This window comes from Xenopus laevis, chromosome 6S (assembly GCF_017654675.1).
Source record: "Xenopus laevis strain J_2021 chromosome 6S, Xenopus_laevis_v10.1, whole genome shotgun sequence".
Lineage (NCBI taxonomy): Eukaryota > Metazoa > Chordata > Amphibia > Anura > Pipidae > Xenopus > Xenopus laevis.
This window is the reverse complement of record NC_054382.1, coordinates 21,128,995-21,150,330: the sequence shown is the minus strand read 5'-3', so window position 1 is coordinate 21,150,330 and position 21,336 is coordinate 21,128,995. Positions and strand designations below refer to the sequence as shown.

The following is a 21,336-nucleotide window of genomic DNA, read 5'->3' as shown; positions in this document are numbered from 1 at the left end:
AATTGGCCATCCTGCGATCGAAGGAAAATCGTTCAAAGGATTTCATCGATCGTTCAAAGGATTTTCCTTCGACCTCTAAAGACTTAGAAAAATGTTGTAGAAGGTCCCCATAGGCTAACATAGGACTTCAGCAGGTTTAAGATGGCGAAGTATTGAAGTCTAAGTTTTTTTAAAGAGACAGTACTTTGATTTTCGAAGTCGTAGGATTTTACTTTGAATCATAGTCGCAGTATACCATTTGATGGTTAAAGTAGCCTATTTGATGGTCAAAGTATCCAAAAAATTGCTTTGAAATTTGAAGTTTTTGTCTTCACAAATTCACTTCGACCCTTAGTAAATCTGCCACTAAACGTGTAGCCTTTCAGAGCATTTATTTTTAGATGGGGTCAGTGACCCCCGTGTAAAATCTTGAAAGAAGAAGGCAAATAATTCAAAAACTATAAAAAATAAATTATGAAGACGGATCAATGCGGGTGCTGCTAACTTAATTAATTATTGCGTTCCGCTTCACTACTTGATCATTTAACTTTTACATTTATGTATTTACAGTTTGAACGCTCACCAAGTCTAGGATATGGTCGGGTGCGATTGCCCCGAATCCGTCGCTTACTTTAACTTAAATACAATTTTAGAGGTCAGATCCAGGTGCTGTGCCCCAAACCCGTAGCTTGGGGAGAACACTTCACTTTGTCATTGCACTTTGTAACAATTGCACAAGTAACACCTTGATGTGAAATAAAGTTTCTTCTTTGATCTTACATGCGTCCAAGGAGTTCCTGGAGTGTGCGTCAAAAGTGCAATAATGAAGATCAACTGAAAGGTTGCTTATAATTACTCATTCTATAACATACTAAAAGTGAACTAAAAGTGAACTTAAAGGTGAATCACCCCTTTAAGGGCCAATTCCCAAATCTTGTGCACTTTTGCCCTCAACTTTGTGCCTATGTGTTATCCACCCACTTAGACTGTAAGCTCTACAGGGCAGATTGTACATATATACCTGCAACTAGAAGATAGAGGTAGCACCAAAGGCAGAATTCTACTGCTAGTGTTTTATCAGCTCACCCATGACATCTTTTAGGCTATGGAGCCCCCTGTCTCAAGTGTGTCAAGGTACACCTCAGCACTTGAACGTCTTCATAGCCTAAAATTGAGTTAATAAAGCATTTTTAGTAGTGATGGGCTAATTTCTCCCGAGAAATTCAATTTTGACGCTAAAGTTAAAGTCAATGGGCGTCTGAATAGTGTTGACGTGCGGTTTTGCCTCGAGCGTCTTTTTCTGGACGTTCGTCAAAAAAGGAGTTTTGTGAATTTATTCGCCGGCGGCGAAACGAGGAAATTTGCCGCAAATGTACTCGCCTCATCCAAGCTTGCCCATGGACATGGGGAGATGGGGGCTAAGACAGTCGCTTTTCACTCATTAGACAAAGACATGGGGAAATTGTTTTATGTTTGATGGTTTGGTTTCTTGCCTTCAGCAAGGTTTCAAAACAACGTTCCATTTGACATTAAGGGGCAGATGCATCAAGGGTCGAATATTGAGGGTTAATTAACCCTCGATATTCGTCTGGGAATGAAAATCCTTCGACTTCGAATATCGAAGTCGAGGGATTTTGCGCAAATAGTTTGATCGAACGATCGAAGGAATAATCGTTCGATCGAACGATTAAATCCTTCGATTCGAAGGATTTTAATCCAACGATCGAAGGATAATCCTTCAACCAAAAAAACTTAGCCAAGCCTATGGGGACCTTCCCCATAGGCTAACATTGGGTTCGGTAGCTTTTAGGTGGCGAACTAGGGGATCGAAGTTTTTTCTTAAAGAGACAGTACTTCAACTATCATATGGTCAAATAGTCGAACGATTTTTAGTCGAAGTAGCCAAAAAAGCACTTCGAAATTCGAAGATTTTTTTCTTCTATTCCTTCACTCGAAGTTAATGAATTGGCCCCTAAGTGTTCTTGTACACTTTTAAGGTCCCCATAGACGCAAAGATTTTTCTTTGGTGAACAACCAATTTTAGCAAAATCCGACCAATCCGTCAAATTAACGTGAAGTTAGTGGGATTCAAATGATCGTACATCTTACTATTTTTCGCCCAACATCTGTCAGAAAATTGATCGGCCAGGTTAAAAAAATGTTATCGTAAGATGTACTATCTATGTTTGCAGGGCCAAACAGACAGCTACCCTCAGTTTTCCTGGCAATATCGCCTGAAATGGTCTTTTTAGTTGATGGACAAATCGTACATTTAAACGATCGTTTCGAGATAATCGTGGTCTCACGATAATGAAAAGATCTTTTAAAGATCTTTACATCTATAGCCAGCTTTAGAAGTGAAAAGGCAAAGATGCTGCATACAATCAGCACAACCTAAATGGAGAAGCATTTCACTGGGCTAGGAAGATTAACAGGTACCATGAAGCAGCTTTATAGTAGTTTTGTTAGGAATTGTTCCTAGAAAACAACCTAAGGCAATGGGTCCAAGATTCGGGGGTTCGGCCGAATCCATAATAGAGGATTCGGTGCATCCCTAACTCTTATGACTTGATGCGGCGTACAAAAGTACCTCCAAATATTTATTGATGCGGAGTACAAATCCGCATCAATAAATATGTAAAAGGTACTTTTGTGTACACGGCATCAAGTCGTAAGAGTGCATCTTTTTTCTACATTTTTTCCAGATTTTGAGGGTTTGCTAGAGTAAGATATGCATGTGTAAAGCCTAAAAGTACATGAGGGTGAGAGGACAAAAAATTGTACAAGAAAACGGAATATTGAAGGATAAAACTGCTAGGTCGATAGACAAAAGAGTCACTGAACTAAAGCTGTCTGGTGGATAAAAGAATAAACGCAGGTGCTTTAGACCAGGAAATGAGAAAGGAAAGATCCAAAATCAAGGAACCCCTAGATAATTCATGAAAATCCTTAGCTTCCAAAAAAGGAAAAAAATCTAGACTGGGGTTTGCGCACATGGAGGCCAGCACTGGACTGGACCATTTGGTGGAATGTTACATAGAGTATGTCCCTATTGAAGTTAACTGATCCATAATAGTTGTTCTTGGTTGGTAGATTCAAAACATGTCCACTTTAAAGTGATGATATATAGTGACACGGAGGAAAAAACAATCACAAATTCTCCATGTGCCTGCCAAGTAACAATATCATCCACTCTTAAGAAATACTTTTACATCATGTACTTATTTGTAAATGCTGATAAAAATTGAATTCCTTTCCAAGTGCCTATTGTTATTAGGTACATGTAACCAAGTTCTGTTTTATTAAGTGCCACTGGTTTATCTCAATAAGTGACTGCCATTCTGACACATAACAGTCCCTTGTTCTACATGGCTAAATTCCTATGCACACATCATAGATCCCAGTAGTCTCACGAGAAAGCCTGAAACTGTCCTAAATCATTCTTTTTTCCTTTCAGTCCATTAATTATTTGCAGCTGTAATGCAATCCAGTAGCTTTAGAACTGTAGCCCGACTGTACAATTTCCCAACATTCTTGTAGTAGATTCTTTTTGGCAGTTTTGTTTGAAGTGACTTTCCTCTCTGAGAAAATTGACTTGCTCTTAAACAAATAATGTTGCTGTAAAACCCAGCAGAGACTGTTCACATGACTCTTACCCTCCTATCAGGGTTGATCTGGTCTTTCAAAGTCCCACCATGTAATGGGATGCTGCAGGTACACTCCTAAAATTCCCAGCTCTCTCATTAGACAAGGGTAGTTAAAGCTTAAGAAACAATATATCACCACCCATAGTTACTATACATATTATTTTGCATTACAACTGTTCTGATTATGTTTTTATATGTAGCGACTTATAATAACCTTTTATGTGATACAGTAATGGCTGACTCCTTTAATGTCCCCAAGAGGGACTAAGATTAACATGTACAGAGCCAGGCCAACCCAGCCACGGGCCCAAGGCAACCTGGCCAGCCACGGCGCCGTCTGATAACGTGCTCGATTGCGCATGTGCGAAACTACATTCGAAGCATGCATGCACAAAACTGCGATTGTGCGCGCATGTGCAGAAGCGCATTTCTGCACAGAAATTTCAGCAGCGGCTGGGGAGAAACGGAAACTGCGCAGAAGCACATTTACTCACTAAACTTCCATTAGCGGCCGGGGAGATACGGGACCGGAAATGGGAGCAGGTACATGCCTGCCCCCCCCCAGCTTTGCGCCCTAGGCATCTGCCTACTCTGCCTACCCCTAGTTCCGGCCCTGAACATGTATATTTAGAGCGATAACATATTTCGTAGCGCTGTACAATAAATGGTGACAAAGTGACCAGCAAATGATATAAAAGGTGAAGAGGGCCCAAAAGAGCTTACAGTCTAAAAGGAGAAAGGGTTTTATATAGGTATCGGATCTGTTATACAGAGTGTTTAGGAGCTGGAGTACTTCGGATAGGGTGTTTTACCATAATTTGGAGCTCGATACTTTAAAGGGGAACTGAAAATTGAATACAAGCTTCAACATACTGAAATAAGACATTTTCTAAATACCCTGTATGAAATTCTGAACCTTTCTGAAATAATCTAGTTACTCTTCACTCTCCTACTCAGTTTGAATTCAGTTCAGTTGTGTGATAGTTCCCCTTTAAGTCTACTAAAGAATTAACATTAACATCAAATAAGCCCAAAAGGGTTGTGTTGCCTGCAATAATGATTAATTATATCTTAGTTTGGATTTTGTACAAGGTAATGTTTTATTATTACGTAATTGAAAAAGGAAATCATGAAAAATGTGATTTGATTAAAATGGATCCTGTGGGAGAGGGCCTTCCAATAATTCTAAGCTTTCTGGATAAACAGGTTTCTGGATGATAAATCCTATACATGTGTAGGCTGGACAGTTGTGTTTTTTTTTTTTCAACCATATAACTATGCAAACTATGCGTCTGATCCTGACTCTAATTTCTGTAGTTGTACTTGGGTTGATTTTGATAAAAAAAAACTATCAAACAGGAGGCCACTGTGAGCTTCTTCATTTCAGTTACTTCTGAATAACTTTCTCAATGCAATACACAGATATATTCAAGGGGAGGGTCTGGTCTGTATTATGATGTCATACAAAGATACATGGACAGGAAGACATGGTTGCAGTATTTCAGATATAGTTACATAGTTAAATCGTTTTGACAAAAGACAAAGTCCATCAAGTTCAACCCCTCCAAATGAAAACCCAATATCCATACACACACCCCTCCCTACATTCGCATAAATTCTATATACCCATATCTATACTAACTATAGAGTTTCACATTATCACATTAGCCTTTGATATTATGTCTGTCCAAGAAATCATCCAATTGTGTAGAAATACACTGGCACTCAAGGCAATTAAAGTGCAGGGTTACCCCTTGCTGTTTATTTCGTGCGGACGTTCGCACGAAATAAACAGCAAGGGGTAACCCTGCACTTTAATTGCCTTGAGTGCCAGTGTATTTCTACACAATTGTCCTATTTTGAGGGTTGCCGTACCCTCTTACATTGTGCACCAGGCCATCTGAGGAAAGGAGGGGGTGTGCTCCTCAGCTTTACCTTGTTCCAGTTCAAGAAATCATCCAAGCCACTCTTAAAGAATCCAAGCCACTCTTAAAGGCATTAACAGAATCAGCCATCACAACATCACCCGGCAGTTCATTCTACAACCTCACTGTCCTGACTGTGAATAACCCCCTACGTTGCTTCAAATGGAAGATCTTTTCTTCTAGTCTGAAGGGGTGGCCTCTGGTGCGGTGATCGTTGTCGGACTGGGACACCAGGGGCCCACCCAAAAACCTTTGACTAGGAGGCACCAATTAATCTTAGGGGCCACTCTTAGTTCTATTATTCTTCCTTTCCTCACTCTTCTATTCTCCTTTTCTTTTCATAATACAATCTATTATTCCATCTATTTAGCCACTTTGTTCTCATAAAAATAGGGAATGGCCATGAAAAATTGTTTAACAGCATGAGGGCCCACTGACATCTTGGCCCACCGGGACTTTTCCTGGTATCCCTGTGGGCCAGTCCAACACTGGCGGTGATCCTCTTTATTGGTAAAAAGGTCCCCTGCTATTTATCTATAATGTCCTCTAATGTACTTGTAAAGTGTAATCATGTCCCCTTGCAAGTGCCTTCTTTTCCAGATAAAACAACCTCAACCTTGACAGTCTCCCCTCATAATTTAAGTCTTCCATCCCTCTAACCAGTTTAGTTGCATGTGTCTGCACTCTCTCTAGCTCATTTATATCCCTCTTAAGGACTGGAGTCCAAAACTGCACTGCATACTCCAGATGAGGCCTCACCAGGGACCTATAAAGAGGCATAATTATATTTTCATCCCTTGAGTTAATGCCCTTTTTTATGTAAGACAGAACTTTAGTTGCTTTAGTAGCCACAGAATGACACTGCCCAGTATTAGACAACTTGTTATCTACAAAGACCCCTAGATCCTCCTCATTTAAGGAAACTGCCAACACACTGCCATTTAGTGTATAACTTGCATTTATATTATTTTTGCCAAAGTGCATAACCTGCATTTATCAACATTGAACCTCATTTTCCAGTTTGCTGCCCAGTTTTCCAACTTAGTCAAATTACTCTGCAAAGTGGCAGCATCCTGCATGGAACCTATAGTTCTGCACAATTTTGTATAATCTCCAAAAATAGAAACAGTACTTTCAATGCCCACCTCCAGGTCATTAATAAACAGTTGAAAAGCAAAGTACCTAGTACAGAGACTCCACTAACAACACTGGTCCAATTAGAAAATGTTCCATTTACCACCACTCTTTGTAGTCTATCCTTTAGCCAGTTTTCTATCCCGGTACAAATACTATGTTCCAGGTCAACATTCCTTAATTTAATCAGTAAACTTCTGTGTGACACTGTATCGACTATCGAATGCTTTAGCAAAGTCTAAGTAAATCACATCCACCGCCATCCCAGAATCTAGGTCCCTGTTCACCTTCTCATAAAAATAAAAATATATATGCAAAAAATAGCACAATAGCACGAATATCACCCTTTGCAGATCTTGCCTAATTTACCTTTGTATTATACATACAAGAACTAGAAAAGTTAAGATGACTGCAAAATGCTATGGTTTGTGAGTATGCACTGGAGCTATTTCCCTAAAAATAAGATTTGGAAATGCTGCATACTTTCTATCCTATATGGATTGGATTTGGCTGTCTGGGTGACCTTTGTCACCATAAACCTTTTCTCATTTCCACCATAGGTTTATATGACACCTATTTCATTCAGTTTTAGTGAATGTGGACCCTCAACCTCAGGTTCTCTGTTGGGCCCTAGAATGCACGGTCCTACATCTGAAAGACCAGCTTTAAGGTTATTAAAATGAGATCTGGGTGAAGACGTATCTAATTACTAGATGTTCTTGGAACTAAATGTGTGAAATACCAATGGTTTCCTATAACCTTGTTATGAACTAAGTAGGACCTTACTAATGACTATGCCTCTAAAGGGGAAGTCAACTGCTGGCTTATAGTGTGGCTTTGTCTGGCCGTGTGATTACTGCTAGTTTCTTTTTACATTAACCATAGCAGATATCTGTGACAAAGTCACCAACCTGTCAGTATTATTTTGTTTTTGGCTGCACTCGTGTAGCTTATGGCCATGCCCTATTATGCCCCAGGTTACACCCTTCCAATCACACACTCAACTCTACCCAGTGCTGCCTCTATCTTGGGTAGAGGGGTTTATAGACCATTCAATGGTGGGTCAAAATAGGGTCGTAAACTATATGAAGAGGGTGAATGAACTGTTCCAGTTGGAGACCAAAACCCCATGAACCCCGAGTTGATGTGCCTCCTATTAAAGGGTTGGTTCACCTTTAAGTTAACTTTTAGTATGTTATAGAATGACCAATTCTAAGAATCTCTTCCGTTAATCTTCATCATTTATTTTTATAGTTGCATTTGCCTTCTTCTTCTTCTAAACCTTTCCAGCTTTCAAATGCAGGTCACTGACCCCATTTAAAAACAAATTATCTTTAAAGCTACAAATGTATGGTCATTGATACTTTTTATTACTCGCCTTTCTATTCAGGTTATTTCCTATTCATACCCCAGTCTACTATTGATGCTATGGTAATTTGAACCTTAGCAACCAGATTGCAAACTGGAGAACTGTGGAATAAAAAAAAAGCTAACTCAAAAACACAAATAATAAAGAATGAAGACCAATGGCAAATTGTCTCAGAATATCACTCCCTAAGTCAAAGGCGAACAACCCCATTAAGGCAGAGTCTGTGTAAAAACTTCAATAACATTTCCCAAGGGCTGTGCTTCAACTTAAACAGCAGAAAATGTCTGTTTTACTTTACACAGCAAAAAGCTGATCCTTTAACTAGAAATACACAGGCTGTTATTTTAGCTGTTGCTGTCCATATTTCTTTTGGAGAAACATCTGTGTTTAGTTGAAGAATTGTTGAGTTTACGAAAGGTTTGGCGTAAAACTTTCATGCTGATGTGCACTGAGAATTCTGTCTATGACTTATAGCCTTAAAGTATAAATATTTTGGGGCAAGTGGAAGCCAAATATGCTCCAATATATCTGTAGGCGTCTTAAATCACTTGAGCCTGTCATCGCCGTTGCAAAAGTCATTAAATGGTGTGTGAAATTTACTATACTGCAGGAAGAGCCAATCCACTGCTTCTGGCTGTGTCATGTGACCAGCTTCATTTACCACAACCCTGAGTTATTCTCTTAAGTGAAGCCTTCCCTCTGGCAGTAACGGATATGCACATCCTTAGCAATGCTGCTGCTGCTGCTCAGTATTCCCTGGATCCTGACACTGGAGCAGCCTGTTGCACTGTTGTGACTCAAGAGCTTTGCTTTCTCTTCCGGGGGAACCACATACAAACAGTCTTTATTTTCAGCAGCATTTTGAGCGTGGGAAACGGGGCAGCTCTGTATTCTGGCCATAGGAGCAAGAATTTGTATTGGTAAAAAAAAACTCATGTCAGTCGCCTAATGGATATACAACGTCACTAGGATATTTTTCTTAACGGAGGGAAATGTACGTTTATGCCAGCGAGGAATCCGATGAGGTAAGCACCGGTATGGTTTTCTTATCCTATATATCCCTAGGTAGAACTCTTTGTCCAATAAACCACAATTGCATTTGCTAACTTTGTCAGTTGGTATAATATAGGCAGAGTTCCTGAGTGAAAGCTTGCTTGCAGGAGAAGTTGGGGTACAGTAGGTATAGATGATGGCTGAGATGGAAATGCTGGGGACCTTCAGCTTTAATGAAGTTCTCCCGGCACCCGCTGACTGTTCATACAAGTAACGGGGCCCTGCAGAAATAAAAACAACCCTTAATATAGCCATGCGTTTGTAGGCACATCACTCTTAGAACACTTCTGTGTGTCGGCACATTAACACATGTGTTTAAATGAAAGTTTCAGAATGTTTATAAAGAGAATGGAATTCAGGAGTAAGGGAGATGAGTTCTGTCTGAAGAGAGAAGTCTTCTATAGGACATCTGGAGCGGTCGGCAAAAATGCCTTCTAACCACATTTTAATGAGCCCAAATAGCGGAACCTCAGGGTAATTAACAGGAATTCTCAGCTTGGAAAGGAAGGTCTTATCAGTTGTGGTCACAAGCAGGAAATAGGTGCATCTTCTGGCACTTAAGAAGAACAATGGCAGCGATTAGGATAGAAAACACCATGTTTGTGCTGGGAATTGTCTACAGTAATAAGGTTTGAAGCAGGCACAGTTCAGGCATATGCAAAGGACAGAACTTTTTATATAATATGATAGACTAGAAGAGTGGTGCTCAAAATGTAGACCCTATCCCATGGGGTTGTACTCGGAACAAGCATTGGAAAACTAGTTGCCTGAAGCAATACATAATTGCTTCACAATTTACAAAAAAGTAAAGTCAGGGAAGTTGAAACTGTCACCATTCAGCTAATATTGAGCTGCAACTTCCCCTGTCAAAATGACAGCTCCCCTACTACAACTGACAGCTCCCCTGATTGCTTGCACTCTCCTGACTGCTGGAGGGCCACATACTGGTCATTTCTGATATACATAATAAAAATAGGTAGCAACTATTCTACAACGTCGCAAAAAAAAAAGCAAGGATATTTATGAACCAATCAGGCACCTCTGTGCCTAGAATGCCAGTGCGACTGCCCTTTATAGTTTAACTGCATGAGACCAGTTTCAGAAACCTGGTCACCTGTTCTATCAGATTGTCATTAGCCTGCAGGGCAAAGAAGACTTTGCATCTATATAAAGAGCATTCAACGTTTAGTTGCACTACTGCTTTAATCACATACAAAACAATACTTTTTGTGGGTCCTGATAGTTGTACTTTCCCCCTAGTGTCCTAATATGTCTGCTATCCACCAACTTTTCATTTGCTGCTCTGCAGGTCGGCACAACATGTAGGGCCCAAAGCAGTCTCCTTTTTTTTTGTACCCACCCAAAGACAACTCTTTTCCAGACCAATGCAGTGGGAGAATTATGTGTGTTAGGGTTGTCTGACATGTGAAGTTATCCAGGCCCCAACAAGAGGAATCTATAATGTGGACACACCTAACTTAGCAAATTCTTTCTTTGTTCAACTAAATAGAATAAGCTTAATTTACTCACTTTTCCCACTCAAAACTCAAAGCACTTTCATTAACTGGTCACTTAAAAAAGAAGGGGGGAGAAAAAAGAAATTAAACCAGGCAAAAGAACATATGGTCTCAATTGAAGAAGAAGCTCGTGCTAGCAGTCCACATAAACAATTACGTATGATTCATTGCTGGGAAGTTGTGGCCGAGGCTCTGATAGGCCTGTGTGCTTAAAATGTTTCTAGTTTGCTGTAAGGGAAGTGCTATGTTAATGGCAATAGTCATGAAAACTTTTGTTTGTATACGTTTCACTTATCTGCAAAAAACTTAAATCGACCAATAACACGTCTGTTTTGAAGAGTTGGACAAGAAAGGGAAGCTCCAAAAAAATGCTTAACTGCAGCCTTCACCCTCACCTTTATAGCCCTAATGGGGAGGTGAAACTGCACTTTAACAGATCCTAAACCAGAATATTCCACATGCAATGGGAGGTCGGGGGAGGGAAGTAATCTTTTTTCTTTTTTTTTTTTTTTTCTATTAGGCCTCTGTCTAAAACAGGGGTCCCCAACCTTTTTTACCCATGAGACAAATGTAAAAAGAGTTGGGGAGCAATACAACCATAAAAAAGTCCCTTGGGTGCCAAATAAGGCTGTAATTGGTTATTTGGTAGCTCCTGTGTGGACTATCAGCCTACAGGAGGTTTTACTTGGCACTATACCTCGTTTTTATGCAAATAAAATGTGCTTCCAAGCCTGGAATTCAAAAATAAGCACCTGCTTTGAGGACACTGTGAGCAATATCCAAGGGGTGAGAGAGCAACATGTTGCTCGCGAGCTACTGGTTGGGGATCACTGCTGTATGTCATCAGTTAAAATTAAAGTTTAAAGTAATCTAATTGTTGCAGCTGGGACCTCAAGTTGCAGAAAGGTTCTGGCAAAATTAGACTAAGTGTCACACAAATTTTTCTTCTCACGCCCAACTGGGAATGGCTACAATTGCTCTGAGTTCTAATATACAACCAATCTCTATTTCCGTTGCATTGTATCCAATATATGGGGAACACATAGTACCTGCAAACACTGAAGCACTAAAACCTATCTATGGCCCTAAAATTTGCAGTGGACCCTTATTAAAGATTGTCATTAATTTCAGATACTTTTTATAGTAATAACTAGGAAGGGCAGGTCTAGGCTGGTGAGGACACTTGGGCCACTTTTCTCAACAAAGCTCAATTTGAGTATACACATTGTTCGGGCCCTGTTTTCAATCCTAAAGAGGTTTTCTCCTGGTGCTCAAGTTTTCTCCAGCAAGTTTTCTCCATTGTGCATAGACTGGCCTGCATGATTACAAAGTGCTTCTTAAAATGTCAGCCATATATAAATAAGAGCTAAGAATGGTCATATGTTCAAAACTGAATCCAGGTCAATTAAATAAAACATTCTTGCAGTTTCATTGGCTTCTGATATTGACCCAAGTGTGTATCTGTGATAGCGAAACAAGATAAGTACAAATAGGTAGATTAATTTCTGTTTAAACATATCCATTGTATGTTGTTATCATATACACAATATGGCCAAATGTATCTGGACACCTGCCTGTCCAACATTTCATTCCCAAGCCAAGGGAATTAATATGAATTTGGTCTTTGCTGCTTTAGGGTCTGGCAACACAGGCAGATTCGGGGAGATAAGTCACTAGGCGACAAATCTCCTCTTATTTACGGTGATTAATCTCCCCGATCTGCCTTCCCTGCCTTCCGCCAGCTAAAAATCGACTCGGATCACTTCGTTTTCCGAAGTCACCCGTAATTGCCTCACGAGGAAACTTACGGCGACTTCGGAAAACGAATTGCTCCTAGTGCCTGCCCAGACCCTTAAAGAGAGTTAACTTTGTCCATGGAATGGATTTTTTACTTAAAAATTTTTAGTGTTACTTACCCTTTAAGGACCTCCAATGGCAAAAATATATGTTATGTGTCTGTAAACATCTGCACCCATTTTCCATCAACTGGGATTCTAGATATGGTCATTGGGAGCTATAAGCTACAGTGCAATAAGATATATATCGACTGGTAACATAATAGGTGCCAAAATTGCTCCAGTGCTAACAGCCAATAGCAATAAGGCAGCATTTTCTTCCATACCTGGAGCACACTTTGCCCCTATTATACAATACCTCATGATCATTTGGATTCACACAGCAAAGATAATATGCACTTCCCCAGCTATACCCAGTCAGGGCACTGCTACATTTGTCCAATCAGGATACAATGGTTAAATGATCAATCCATAACTGCAAGTTAGTTGGGGGGACTTATAACATCTTATTGTGGTTGTTGGAAACCTGTTGTCTGAAAACATCTCTTTTATTTAAATGTCTGTCTTTCTGTATTTAAATGCATAAAACAAAATTAAAGGGTCTATCTTGCTGGGCTGTATATTTATTTGAATTATATTTAAATTGTGGATTAAAAAAGATTTCTACCTGGACTGAGGGGTTGTAGAAAGGGGACGAAAGGTACTATTGAGCTTGTGAATTTTATGAGTTATTTTATGCCATGCATTTTAAAGTTGACTGTGTCATATAAATGTAGCACACCCTTGAGTGAGACTAATATATATATATGGGTTACTCCAGCACGCTCAGTGACACCCCATTGAACGGACCACAATAATGATAAACAGTGATATCCCTTTTCTTTATTAAGCGTAACAAATAATCAGCAGGGATCCGACTATGATTTAAAATATTAAAGCAAGATATATATGTATAACAATACACCAACCAACAATGACACCATTTAAATTGCTAATACAAAGTATGCAGAAAATATATGTGCTAAATGTTGTAACTTAATTTCCCTGTCACAGTCCCAGATGATTTGTGCACGTTGGGGCCCTTATTGAGTTTAGCTTATTGGCCAATAGCACTGATCCTTTCCTCTGTCGGTTAGCAGTATAACTCTATAAACTTGAAACACTTTCCTCTCAGGTGAGAAATGACTTGGCAGAGTGTATAGTTCAGCAACAGATGGATTAGCTCCTATTGTTTGATAATACAGTTCCCCAATAGTGTGTGGTGTTGCAGGTTACTCACAGTCTGTGCTCCAAACTCTGTATCACCTTTAGTAACAGACCTCAGATGGGATGCAGGCAGCTCTGTTCTCTAGCAGCTGAAATCACCTGGGCCTCTTTGCAGCATGTCAGCCTAGGACTCTCCCACCAACCGCAGGCAGTTTCCCCCTGCTCCCTTTCTGGCTAGCACTGATAGCTCTTTTACAGGTGCTAGTCTAGGGCTGGGATAGCAGAGTCAGCTTCTCCCAGTAGCAGCTTCCCCTGGGGCAGGATCCCTGCAGATGTCTCTCCCCTCTGGCAGCTCTCACGCAGAGCAGGTACAGCAGGTAGGCAGCAGTCAGCAGTTTTTCTGCCTCTAGGCACACACTTCTCTCCCTTTTTTATAGTCCAGCAGTGTGGTCCTCAAAACATTTTGCGCCCTTTCTTATCATTCGTGGATTATAGCCCCAGCCAGGTCCTCAGCTCTGAGGCATGCTGGGATATGTAGTCCTGTAGACTGTCTATGCAGCACTTGTTCATGTTTCTTGCTTTAGTTAGGGGTGTTACACTCTCCCCCCACCACAAATCTTGAGTCCTCTCAAGAGCAACCTCTGAGCATAATTAGCAATGCATAATATATGACAGGTACATACATGTATAAGTAACATAACTCAAATTTGTATATCTACCCAGTAAGGACATTGAAAATACACCACAGATCTACACTGAGTTGGGATGTCACCTGAAGAGTGTGCAGTAGAGGGAACATGGGCGTAGGCATTTCTATGGGCCACAATCACAGTCTTTTCTGTACTATTGCCCAGAGAATCATAAGTAAGCCTTTGCGGTGGTCTGATTACTCTGGGTTCTCTAGTGTTAAACACTCTTGACTCTATATGTTCTTCATCACAGTCAACTCTGGAGCCAACATCAGTATCAGTCTCTAGTGTAGGCGGTAGGTTGTCTGACAGTTCATGTACAGATTCGTTTCCATTTGTGATAGATGTGTCAGGAGCAACCTCTGACACCTGGGAAGGTACATCATCTATATTTTCAATTAACTCAGGATTTTCTGGAATAAACTCTGGAGCATTTACATTTAATTCTGTAGTGGGTTCCTCACTATTTAAAGCAGGTCCCTCTGAGTCTGTTTCATAGAAGAAATAGTTTAAACCCCATTCCTCTTCTTCAGATTCATCTTCACTTGAGTAGATGCGACAGTCAGCCCTAGGTACAGTAGGAGTTTGATTCTGAATTCTCTTTGACCTTCTGGGTCTGGTGTCTTTGGGAGGTTTATCATCTACAGATCTTGGCTCTCTTACTGTTGGGCCAATAGGAAGTAGATGGTTCCTATGCCATGTTTTAATAGGATGATTCTTTCCTTCAGGCCTGATCTGATATACCGGAATGTTTGGAAGTTGAGAACAAATTATATAAGGTTGCGATCCCCATCTGTCAGCTAGTTTGTGTTTTCCTGGTAGCCCCAGATTTCGTAGGAGAACTCTGTCTCCAGGCTGTAAATCATGGAATTTCACTTTCTGGTCATACCGGGCTTTATTTTGCTGATTTCTATTCCCTGATGCTACTTGAGCCTTCTCAAAGGCCTGTTGCAAGTTTCTTTTTAGTCTCTCCACATAACTTTGGTGCGATTTAACAGGGGTATCATCCGCAGTAACTCCAAAGGCCATATCTATAGGAAGTCTAGCTTCACGTCCAAACATTAAGAAGTAAGGTGAGTAGCCTGTGGCATCATGCTTAGTGCTATTGTATGCATGTACTAGGGTGGCCACATGATGGCTCCAATGTGTTTTCTGTTCTGAAGTTAGGGTACCCAGCATATCTAACAAAGTTCTGTTAAACCTTTCAGGCTGTGGGTCCCCCTGTGGGTGGTACGGAGTTGTTCTGGATTTATGCACTCCCAGTAGCAGTAACAGTTCATGGACAAGTTTACTTTCAAAGTCTCTGCCTTGATCCGAATGTATTCTATGTGGTAGCCCATAATGAACAAAGAATTTTTCAACGAGCACTTTAGCTACTGTGATAGCCCGTTGATCTTTAGTTGGAAATGCTTGAGCATACCTAGTGAAATGATCTGTGATTACTAGGATGTTGCTGATGCCACCTTTATCTGGTTCAAGTGATAAAAAGTCAATACACACAAGGTCCATGGGCCCTTGACTTTCAATGTGACCCATAGGGGCATTCCGGGTTGGTAAAGTCTTTCTCTGTATACACCGCAAACAGGACCTGCAGTAATCTTCCACATCTTGCTTCATGCAAGGCCAGTAGAAACGGTCTCTTACTAGTCCTAAAGTCTTTTCATAGCCCAAATGACCATGTTCATCATGTAATGACACAAGGACACTTTCTCTATGTTTTTGTGGAAGCAGTAACTGCCATTTCTCTTGGTTTTGTTTATTGGGAGCCCTTCTATAGACCATTCCATCTCTCAATGTTAGTTTTTCCCATTCCTTTATCAAAAGTTTAGCAAGGGGATGAGAGTCAGCTTTAAGTACTTCTACTTGTCTCTTCTTAAGAGCTTCCATGGCTACTTTACAAAGAAGGTCATCTCTTTGATCCCTCATTATATCTTCTTTAGAGAGAGGTGGTAGTGAGGTAGCCTGAATAGAGGTAATATTGCAGTAGAGTAACGGAACTCCCTCCAGCTTGAGGCCTATGTTCTCAGCCATGCTACCTGTTCGACATTCATAGGACACTGCTGAACACACAGTCTTTACACCTGGAGCTGCAATTTCAACCCATTCATCATCAGGGTGCAGGGTCTCATGGGGTCGTCTGGACAACCCGTCAGCATCTCCGTTACTGCGACCTGGACGGTAGCGTAGGCTAAATGTATAATTAGCTAAGGCAGCTAGCCATCTGTGCCCTGTTGCATCCAGTTTAGCCGTTGTTAAGATATACGTTAGAGGGTTGTTGTCTGTTTGGACCTCAAATTCAGTGCCATACAAGTAGTCATGGAGTTTATCAACCACTGCCCATTTTAATGCAAGGAACTCTAGCTTATGCGCAGGATAATTCTTTTCTGCGGGGGATAAGCTTCTGCTGATAAATGCAACTGGCCTCAACAATTTTTCATGCTCTTGGTATAACACACCTCCTAAGCCGTCTCTACTGGCATCGATGTGAAGGGTATATGGCTTACTGGGATCAGCATAAGCCAGAACTGGGGCATGAGTGAGGCAATATTTTAACTGATTAAATGCTCGGTCACATTCTTCTGTCCACTTGTCCTCTATGGATTCCTTGGTCCACCCCGGAGTGGTTGATTTTCTTATCGACCTGGGTTTGTCTTCACTCTCTTGATCTGTGTCGATCTGCAGGAGCTGATTGAGAGGTTTAGCCACTCTGGAGAACCCTTCTACAAATCGTCTGTAATATCCGCAGAATCCAAGAAAAGAACGTAACTCAGTGGTGGTTCTGGGTTCTGGCCAGGTGGACACAGCCTCTATTTTACTGGGATCAGTAGAAATTCCAGCTGCAGACACCACATGTCCTATGTAGGTCACGGAAGGTTGACAAAATTGACATTTATCAAGTGATAGCTTCAGGCCTTCCTTCTGGAGCCGATCAAGAACTTTCATCAACCTTTCTTCATGTTCTTCCAAAGTTCTTCCAAATACAATTAAATCATCCAGGTACACTAACACTTCTAGTAGGTGCATGTCTCCCACAGTACGTTCCATAAGCCTTTGGAAGGTGGCGGGTGCCCCACAGATACCTTGCGGCATCCGTTCAAATTCATAGAATCCAAGAGGGCATATAAAAGCAGTTTTCTCTTTATCATCTGGATGCATTGGTATTTGGTAATATCCACTTCTAAGGTCCAATACACTAAACCACTTGCTTCCTACAAGACAATTCAGGACCTCCTCTATCCGAGGGGTAGTGTATTGGTCCGGTATGGTGCGCCGATTCAGAGTTCGGTAATCCACACACATTCGAATGGACCCATTCTTTTTACGCACCACCACGATCGGAGAAGCATATGGGCTTCTTGATGCCTTGATGATCCCTGCTGTCTTCAGCTCTTCTAGATGTTTCCTTAAATCTTCTAGGTCACCTGGAGCTATGCGCCGAGACCTCTCTCTGAAGGGTCTATCTTCCTTGAGACGAATCCTGTGTTGAGTGCTATTAGAGCAGCCCATATCCAGGTCACTTCTGGAGAACACTTGACTTTTTTTAAGCAGCTGAATCTGCAATCGGTTTCTCCAATCTTCTGGGATAGGTGAGTCACCAAATTTGAAATCTTCTGGCTTTAACTCCCAGGCATCTGAAGTTAGGTCAGTGTCAGTGATAGGGCAAACTGAATGGACTCTACCCAGCAGGGCATGGGGACGTAGTATAGCTGGTACACTGGTCGTATTCTTGAGGCCTACTCTTATGTTTCCCTTTTTTCGCCTTAAGCATTCCGCCGGCAAAGCTTCTGAAATAAGTTCAACTCCAAGAGGCAAGTCAGCACCTTGTTCCCCTTCAATCATGAGGTCAGGGACTGAGTCCTCCCAGCGCATCTTTACCCGAGCATTCAAACATTTTATTTGCCCAGGGGGTATTACTTGCTCTCTTCTCTGCATAAACCATACATTTCCCACACATTCTTTTGGTTCCCGCTTCTGTTTGTGCCTGGAGACCAGTACGGACTGCAGCATGGGGTGAATGTTAACTTTCTTAAAATCCAGTCTTTGTTTTGAGTCCATCAGGCCAGCAAGCATTCGCCTTATCAGATCAGTGTTGGTGCCTACCACTATGGAAGTCTTAGATCCTCCTGGTCTAGGGCACACTAAAGCCAATGCTTCAACAGCCTCTTTAGATCCGGTCACTGAAGGCGGAAATTCCAACTTGATATTAATATAGCCATCATAAGGGAACTTTGTATCACCTAGGCCCCATAGTTCAAGGTTTTCTATTTTTTCCAAAGGGATGTAGCTCAGGTATTTCTTGTAAAAATCCTGAAATAGTATAGTCACTTGAGCCCCACTGTCTAATAGAGCATCTCCGTAGATTCCTTCAATCTGGACTGGAACAACTGGAGATGGACCTGCCAACCCTTTAGGCAATTCGGGTCCCCACCATGTGCAAGCTTCTCTAACCCCTTTCTGGGTACGGGGATGAAATTGTCCTTTGAACTTTTCCATACTGGTATGGTATAGTGCACCTTCAGTTGGCACCTGTCTTGCTTGGGTTTTGGAGGCCTCCTCGCCACTGTCTACCCATTGTTTAAATCTATTGGAGCTTCTCTTAGGCGGGCTTCCAGTTTGCTCCTTCACTGGGGCCCTCTGAAGTTTCCCTGAGCCTTCCCTCTCTCTTTAGCCAGAAGTTTTGCTACTACCTTCTGGGCATTCTCAGCATTTCGGCACTGCCTCTTGTAATGGCCATCTTCACCACACCGATGACAGAACCCCAGTACTCCTTTTGTCCTATTTAGTTGAGGGGGCCCAGGTGCTGGGGTATTCTCATATGTAAGATGGAAATCTTGAGCCTGGCTAGAGGTAGGCTTCTCACAGCATACAATATCTGACCTGCACTTAGTGTCCTTTTCTAATGCAGCCAGTTGAATTTTGGCTATCCTTTCAACCATCTCGCTCAGAGCATCCAACCGGTTGTGAATCTCACTTTGCTCTGGGGCTATAACTCCAGTACTCGCTTGAACAATTCGGATGGCTTCCCCTCCTGGTTTCACCTTATTTGAAGTCATGCTTTTACTGGTAGGCAGTAACTTGGCTTCCATAAGGGCCTCTTCCTCCCGTACTTGTTTGATTAGTTGGGGGTAAGTGGGGACTGCACGGTCTTCCTTTGGTATCCTTAGTTTCCACATGATGGGATCATTCGGTTGAGCTCCTTTCAAGATTTGCTTTACTCTAAGCTGGTCAGCCATATAGGGATCCATTCCTTTCTTTAATATTATGTGGTGGAGTATCTTCTCTAGCCGTGGGATATAATCGGACATACTTTCATCTTTCTCTTGGTAGGTGTGTTCAAACTGATACATGAGCTCAGCCACATTCTCAGTTCGGCCATACACATCATGCAAAGCTTGCAAGTAATCAGTGGCACAACAATCCCTTTTGCTCTGCTTCAGGGCCCGAATTACATCCGCAGCTGGACCCATCAAACTCTCTGTGATTCTCTGTTTCTTCTGTGACTCTGGAACATCCCATTCTTCCAGGGCTTGGGTGGCTTGATCCATCCAGGCTTCAAAGTCATCTTCCCCTTCTGGCGTGGGTTGTTTTCCTGAGAAAAAGTGTAGTTTTCTGTATCCAAACCCGCTGTGAGGCTGTATAGGCCGAACACACTTCTCTACTAAGTTTCCTAGTGCAGTAAGGATATCTGCCCCAATGGCAGCAGAGGGCCCACATGGATTTGCTGCGAGGGATGGGTTGTTAACTTCTTTGTTTCCGGCTGCTGGATGTTCAACATCTCCGTCTGATGTGATAACTGAAACTGGTGAAGCAGGTAAAACCAAGTTACACTGATATTTCTCACTGCCGAATGTCATCATGAATGGGACATCATCAGGATTTATAGGATCCTCCATTTGCAGCAAAACGCATGTCTTTACATCCTTGTTATCTGTTTTCCTATCAACTATTAGGCAGCGGCCAAAAGGTGACATTTCATCCATTAACTGGTAAATCTGCCTTGAATTTAAGTTTGCCTCTGCTATTATCAGAGCTAGGCAATATGTGGGGTTTGCCTGACGGTCCTGACACCACTCTAGCAAGGCTTGCGGCTCCATCTTCGCTTCTTATGGCAGGATGCTATACAACTGGTGAAAAGGGGCGGAGTCAGTGACGTGGGTGGAGATAATCCCGGACGAGCCCCCAAATGTAGCACACCCTTGAGTGAGACTAATATATATATATGGGTTACTCCAGCACGCTCAGTGACACCCCATTGAACGGACCACAATAATGATAAACAGTGATATCCCTTTTCTTTATTAAGCGTAACAAATAATCAGCAGGGATCCGACTATGATTTAAAATATTAAAGCAAGATATATATGTATAACAATACACCAACCAACAATGACACCATTTAAATTGCTAATACAAAGTATGCAGAAAATATATGTGCTAAATGTTGTAACTTAATTTCCCTGTCACAGTCCCAGATGATTTGTGCACGTTGGGGCCCTTATTGAGTTTAGCTTATTGGCCAATAGCACTGATCCTTTCCTCTGTCGGTTAGCAGTATAACTCTATAAACTTGAAACACTTTCCTCTCAGGTGAGAAATGACTTGGCAGAGTGTATAGTTCAGCAACAGATGGATTAGCTCCTATTGTTTGATAATACAGTTCCCCAATAGTGTGTGGTGTTGCAGGTTACTCACAGTCTGTGCTCCAAACTCTGTATCACCTTTAGTAACAGACCTCAGATGGGATGCAGGCAGCTCTGTTCTCTAGCAGCTGAAATCACCTGGGCCTCTTTGCAGCATGTCAGCCTAGGGCTCTCCCACCAACCGCAGGCAGTTTCCCCCTGCTCCCTTTCTGGCTAGCACTGATAGCTCTTTTACAGGTGCTAGTCTAGGGCTGGGATAGCAGAGTCAGCTTCTCCCAGTAGCAGCTTCCCCTGGGGCAGGATCCCTGCAGATGTCTCTCCCCTCTGGCAGCTCTCACGCAGAGCAGGTACAGCAGGTAGGCAGCAGTCAGCAGTTTTTC

At 41.7% G+C, this 21,336-nt stretch overlaps 1 protein-coding gene across 7 annotated transcripts in view; it reads left to right on the top strand.

The window, feature by feature from the left end:
* Window positions 1-21,336, top strand: part of cacnb2.S (calcium channel, voltage-dependent, beta 2 subunit S homeolog) — a 186,561-nt gene that overhangs the window by 78,102 nt on the left and 87,123 nt on the right. The window contains exon 1 of one of the 7 annotated variants that reach the window (XM_041567436.1): window positions 8,789-9,079. The exons of the other annotated variants lie outside the window; for them this stretch is intronic. Within the exon in view, the coding sequence (XP_041423370.1) occupies window positions 9,047-9,079 (33 nt within the window). The 5' untranslated portion in view covers window positions 8,789-9,046. Of the gene's footprint in view, window positions 1-8,788; window positions 9,080-21,336 lie in introns of those variants that run through there. 7 annotated transcript variants of the gene reach the window in all.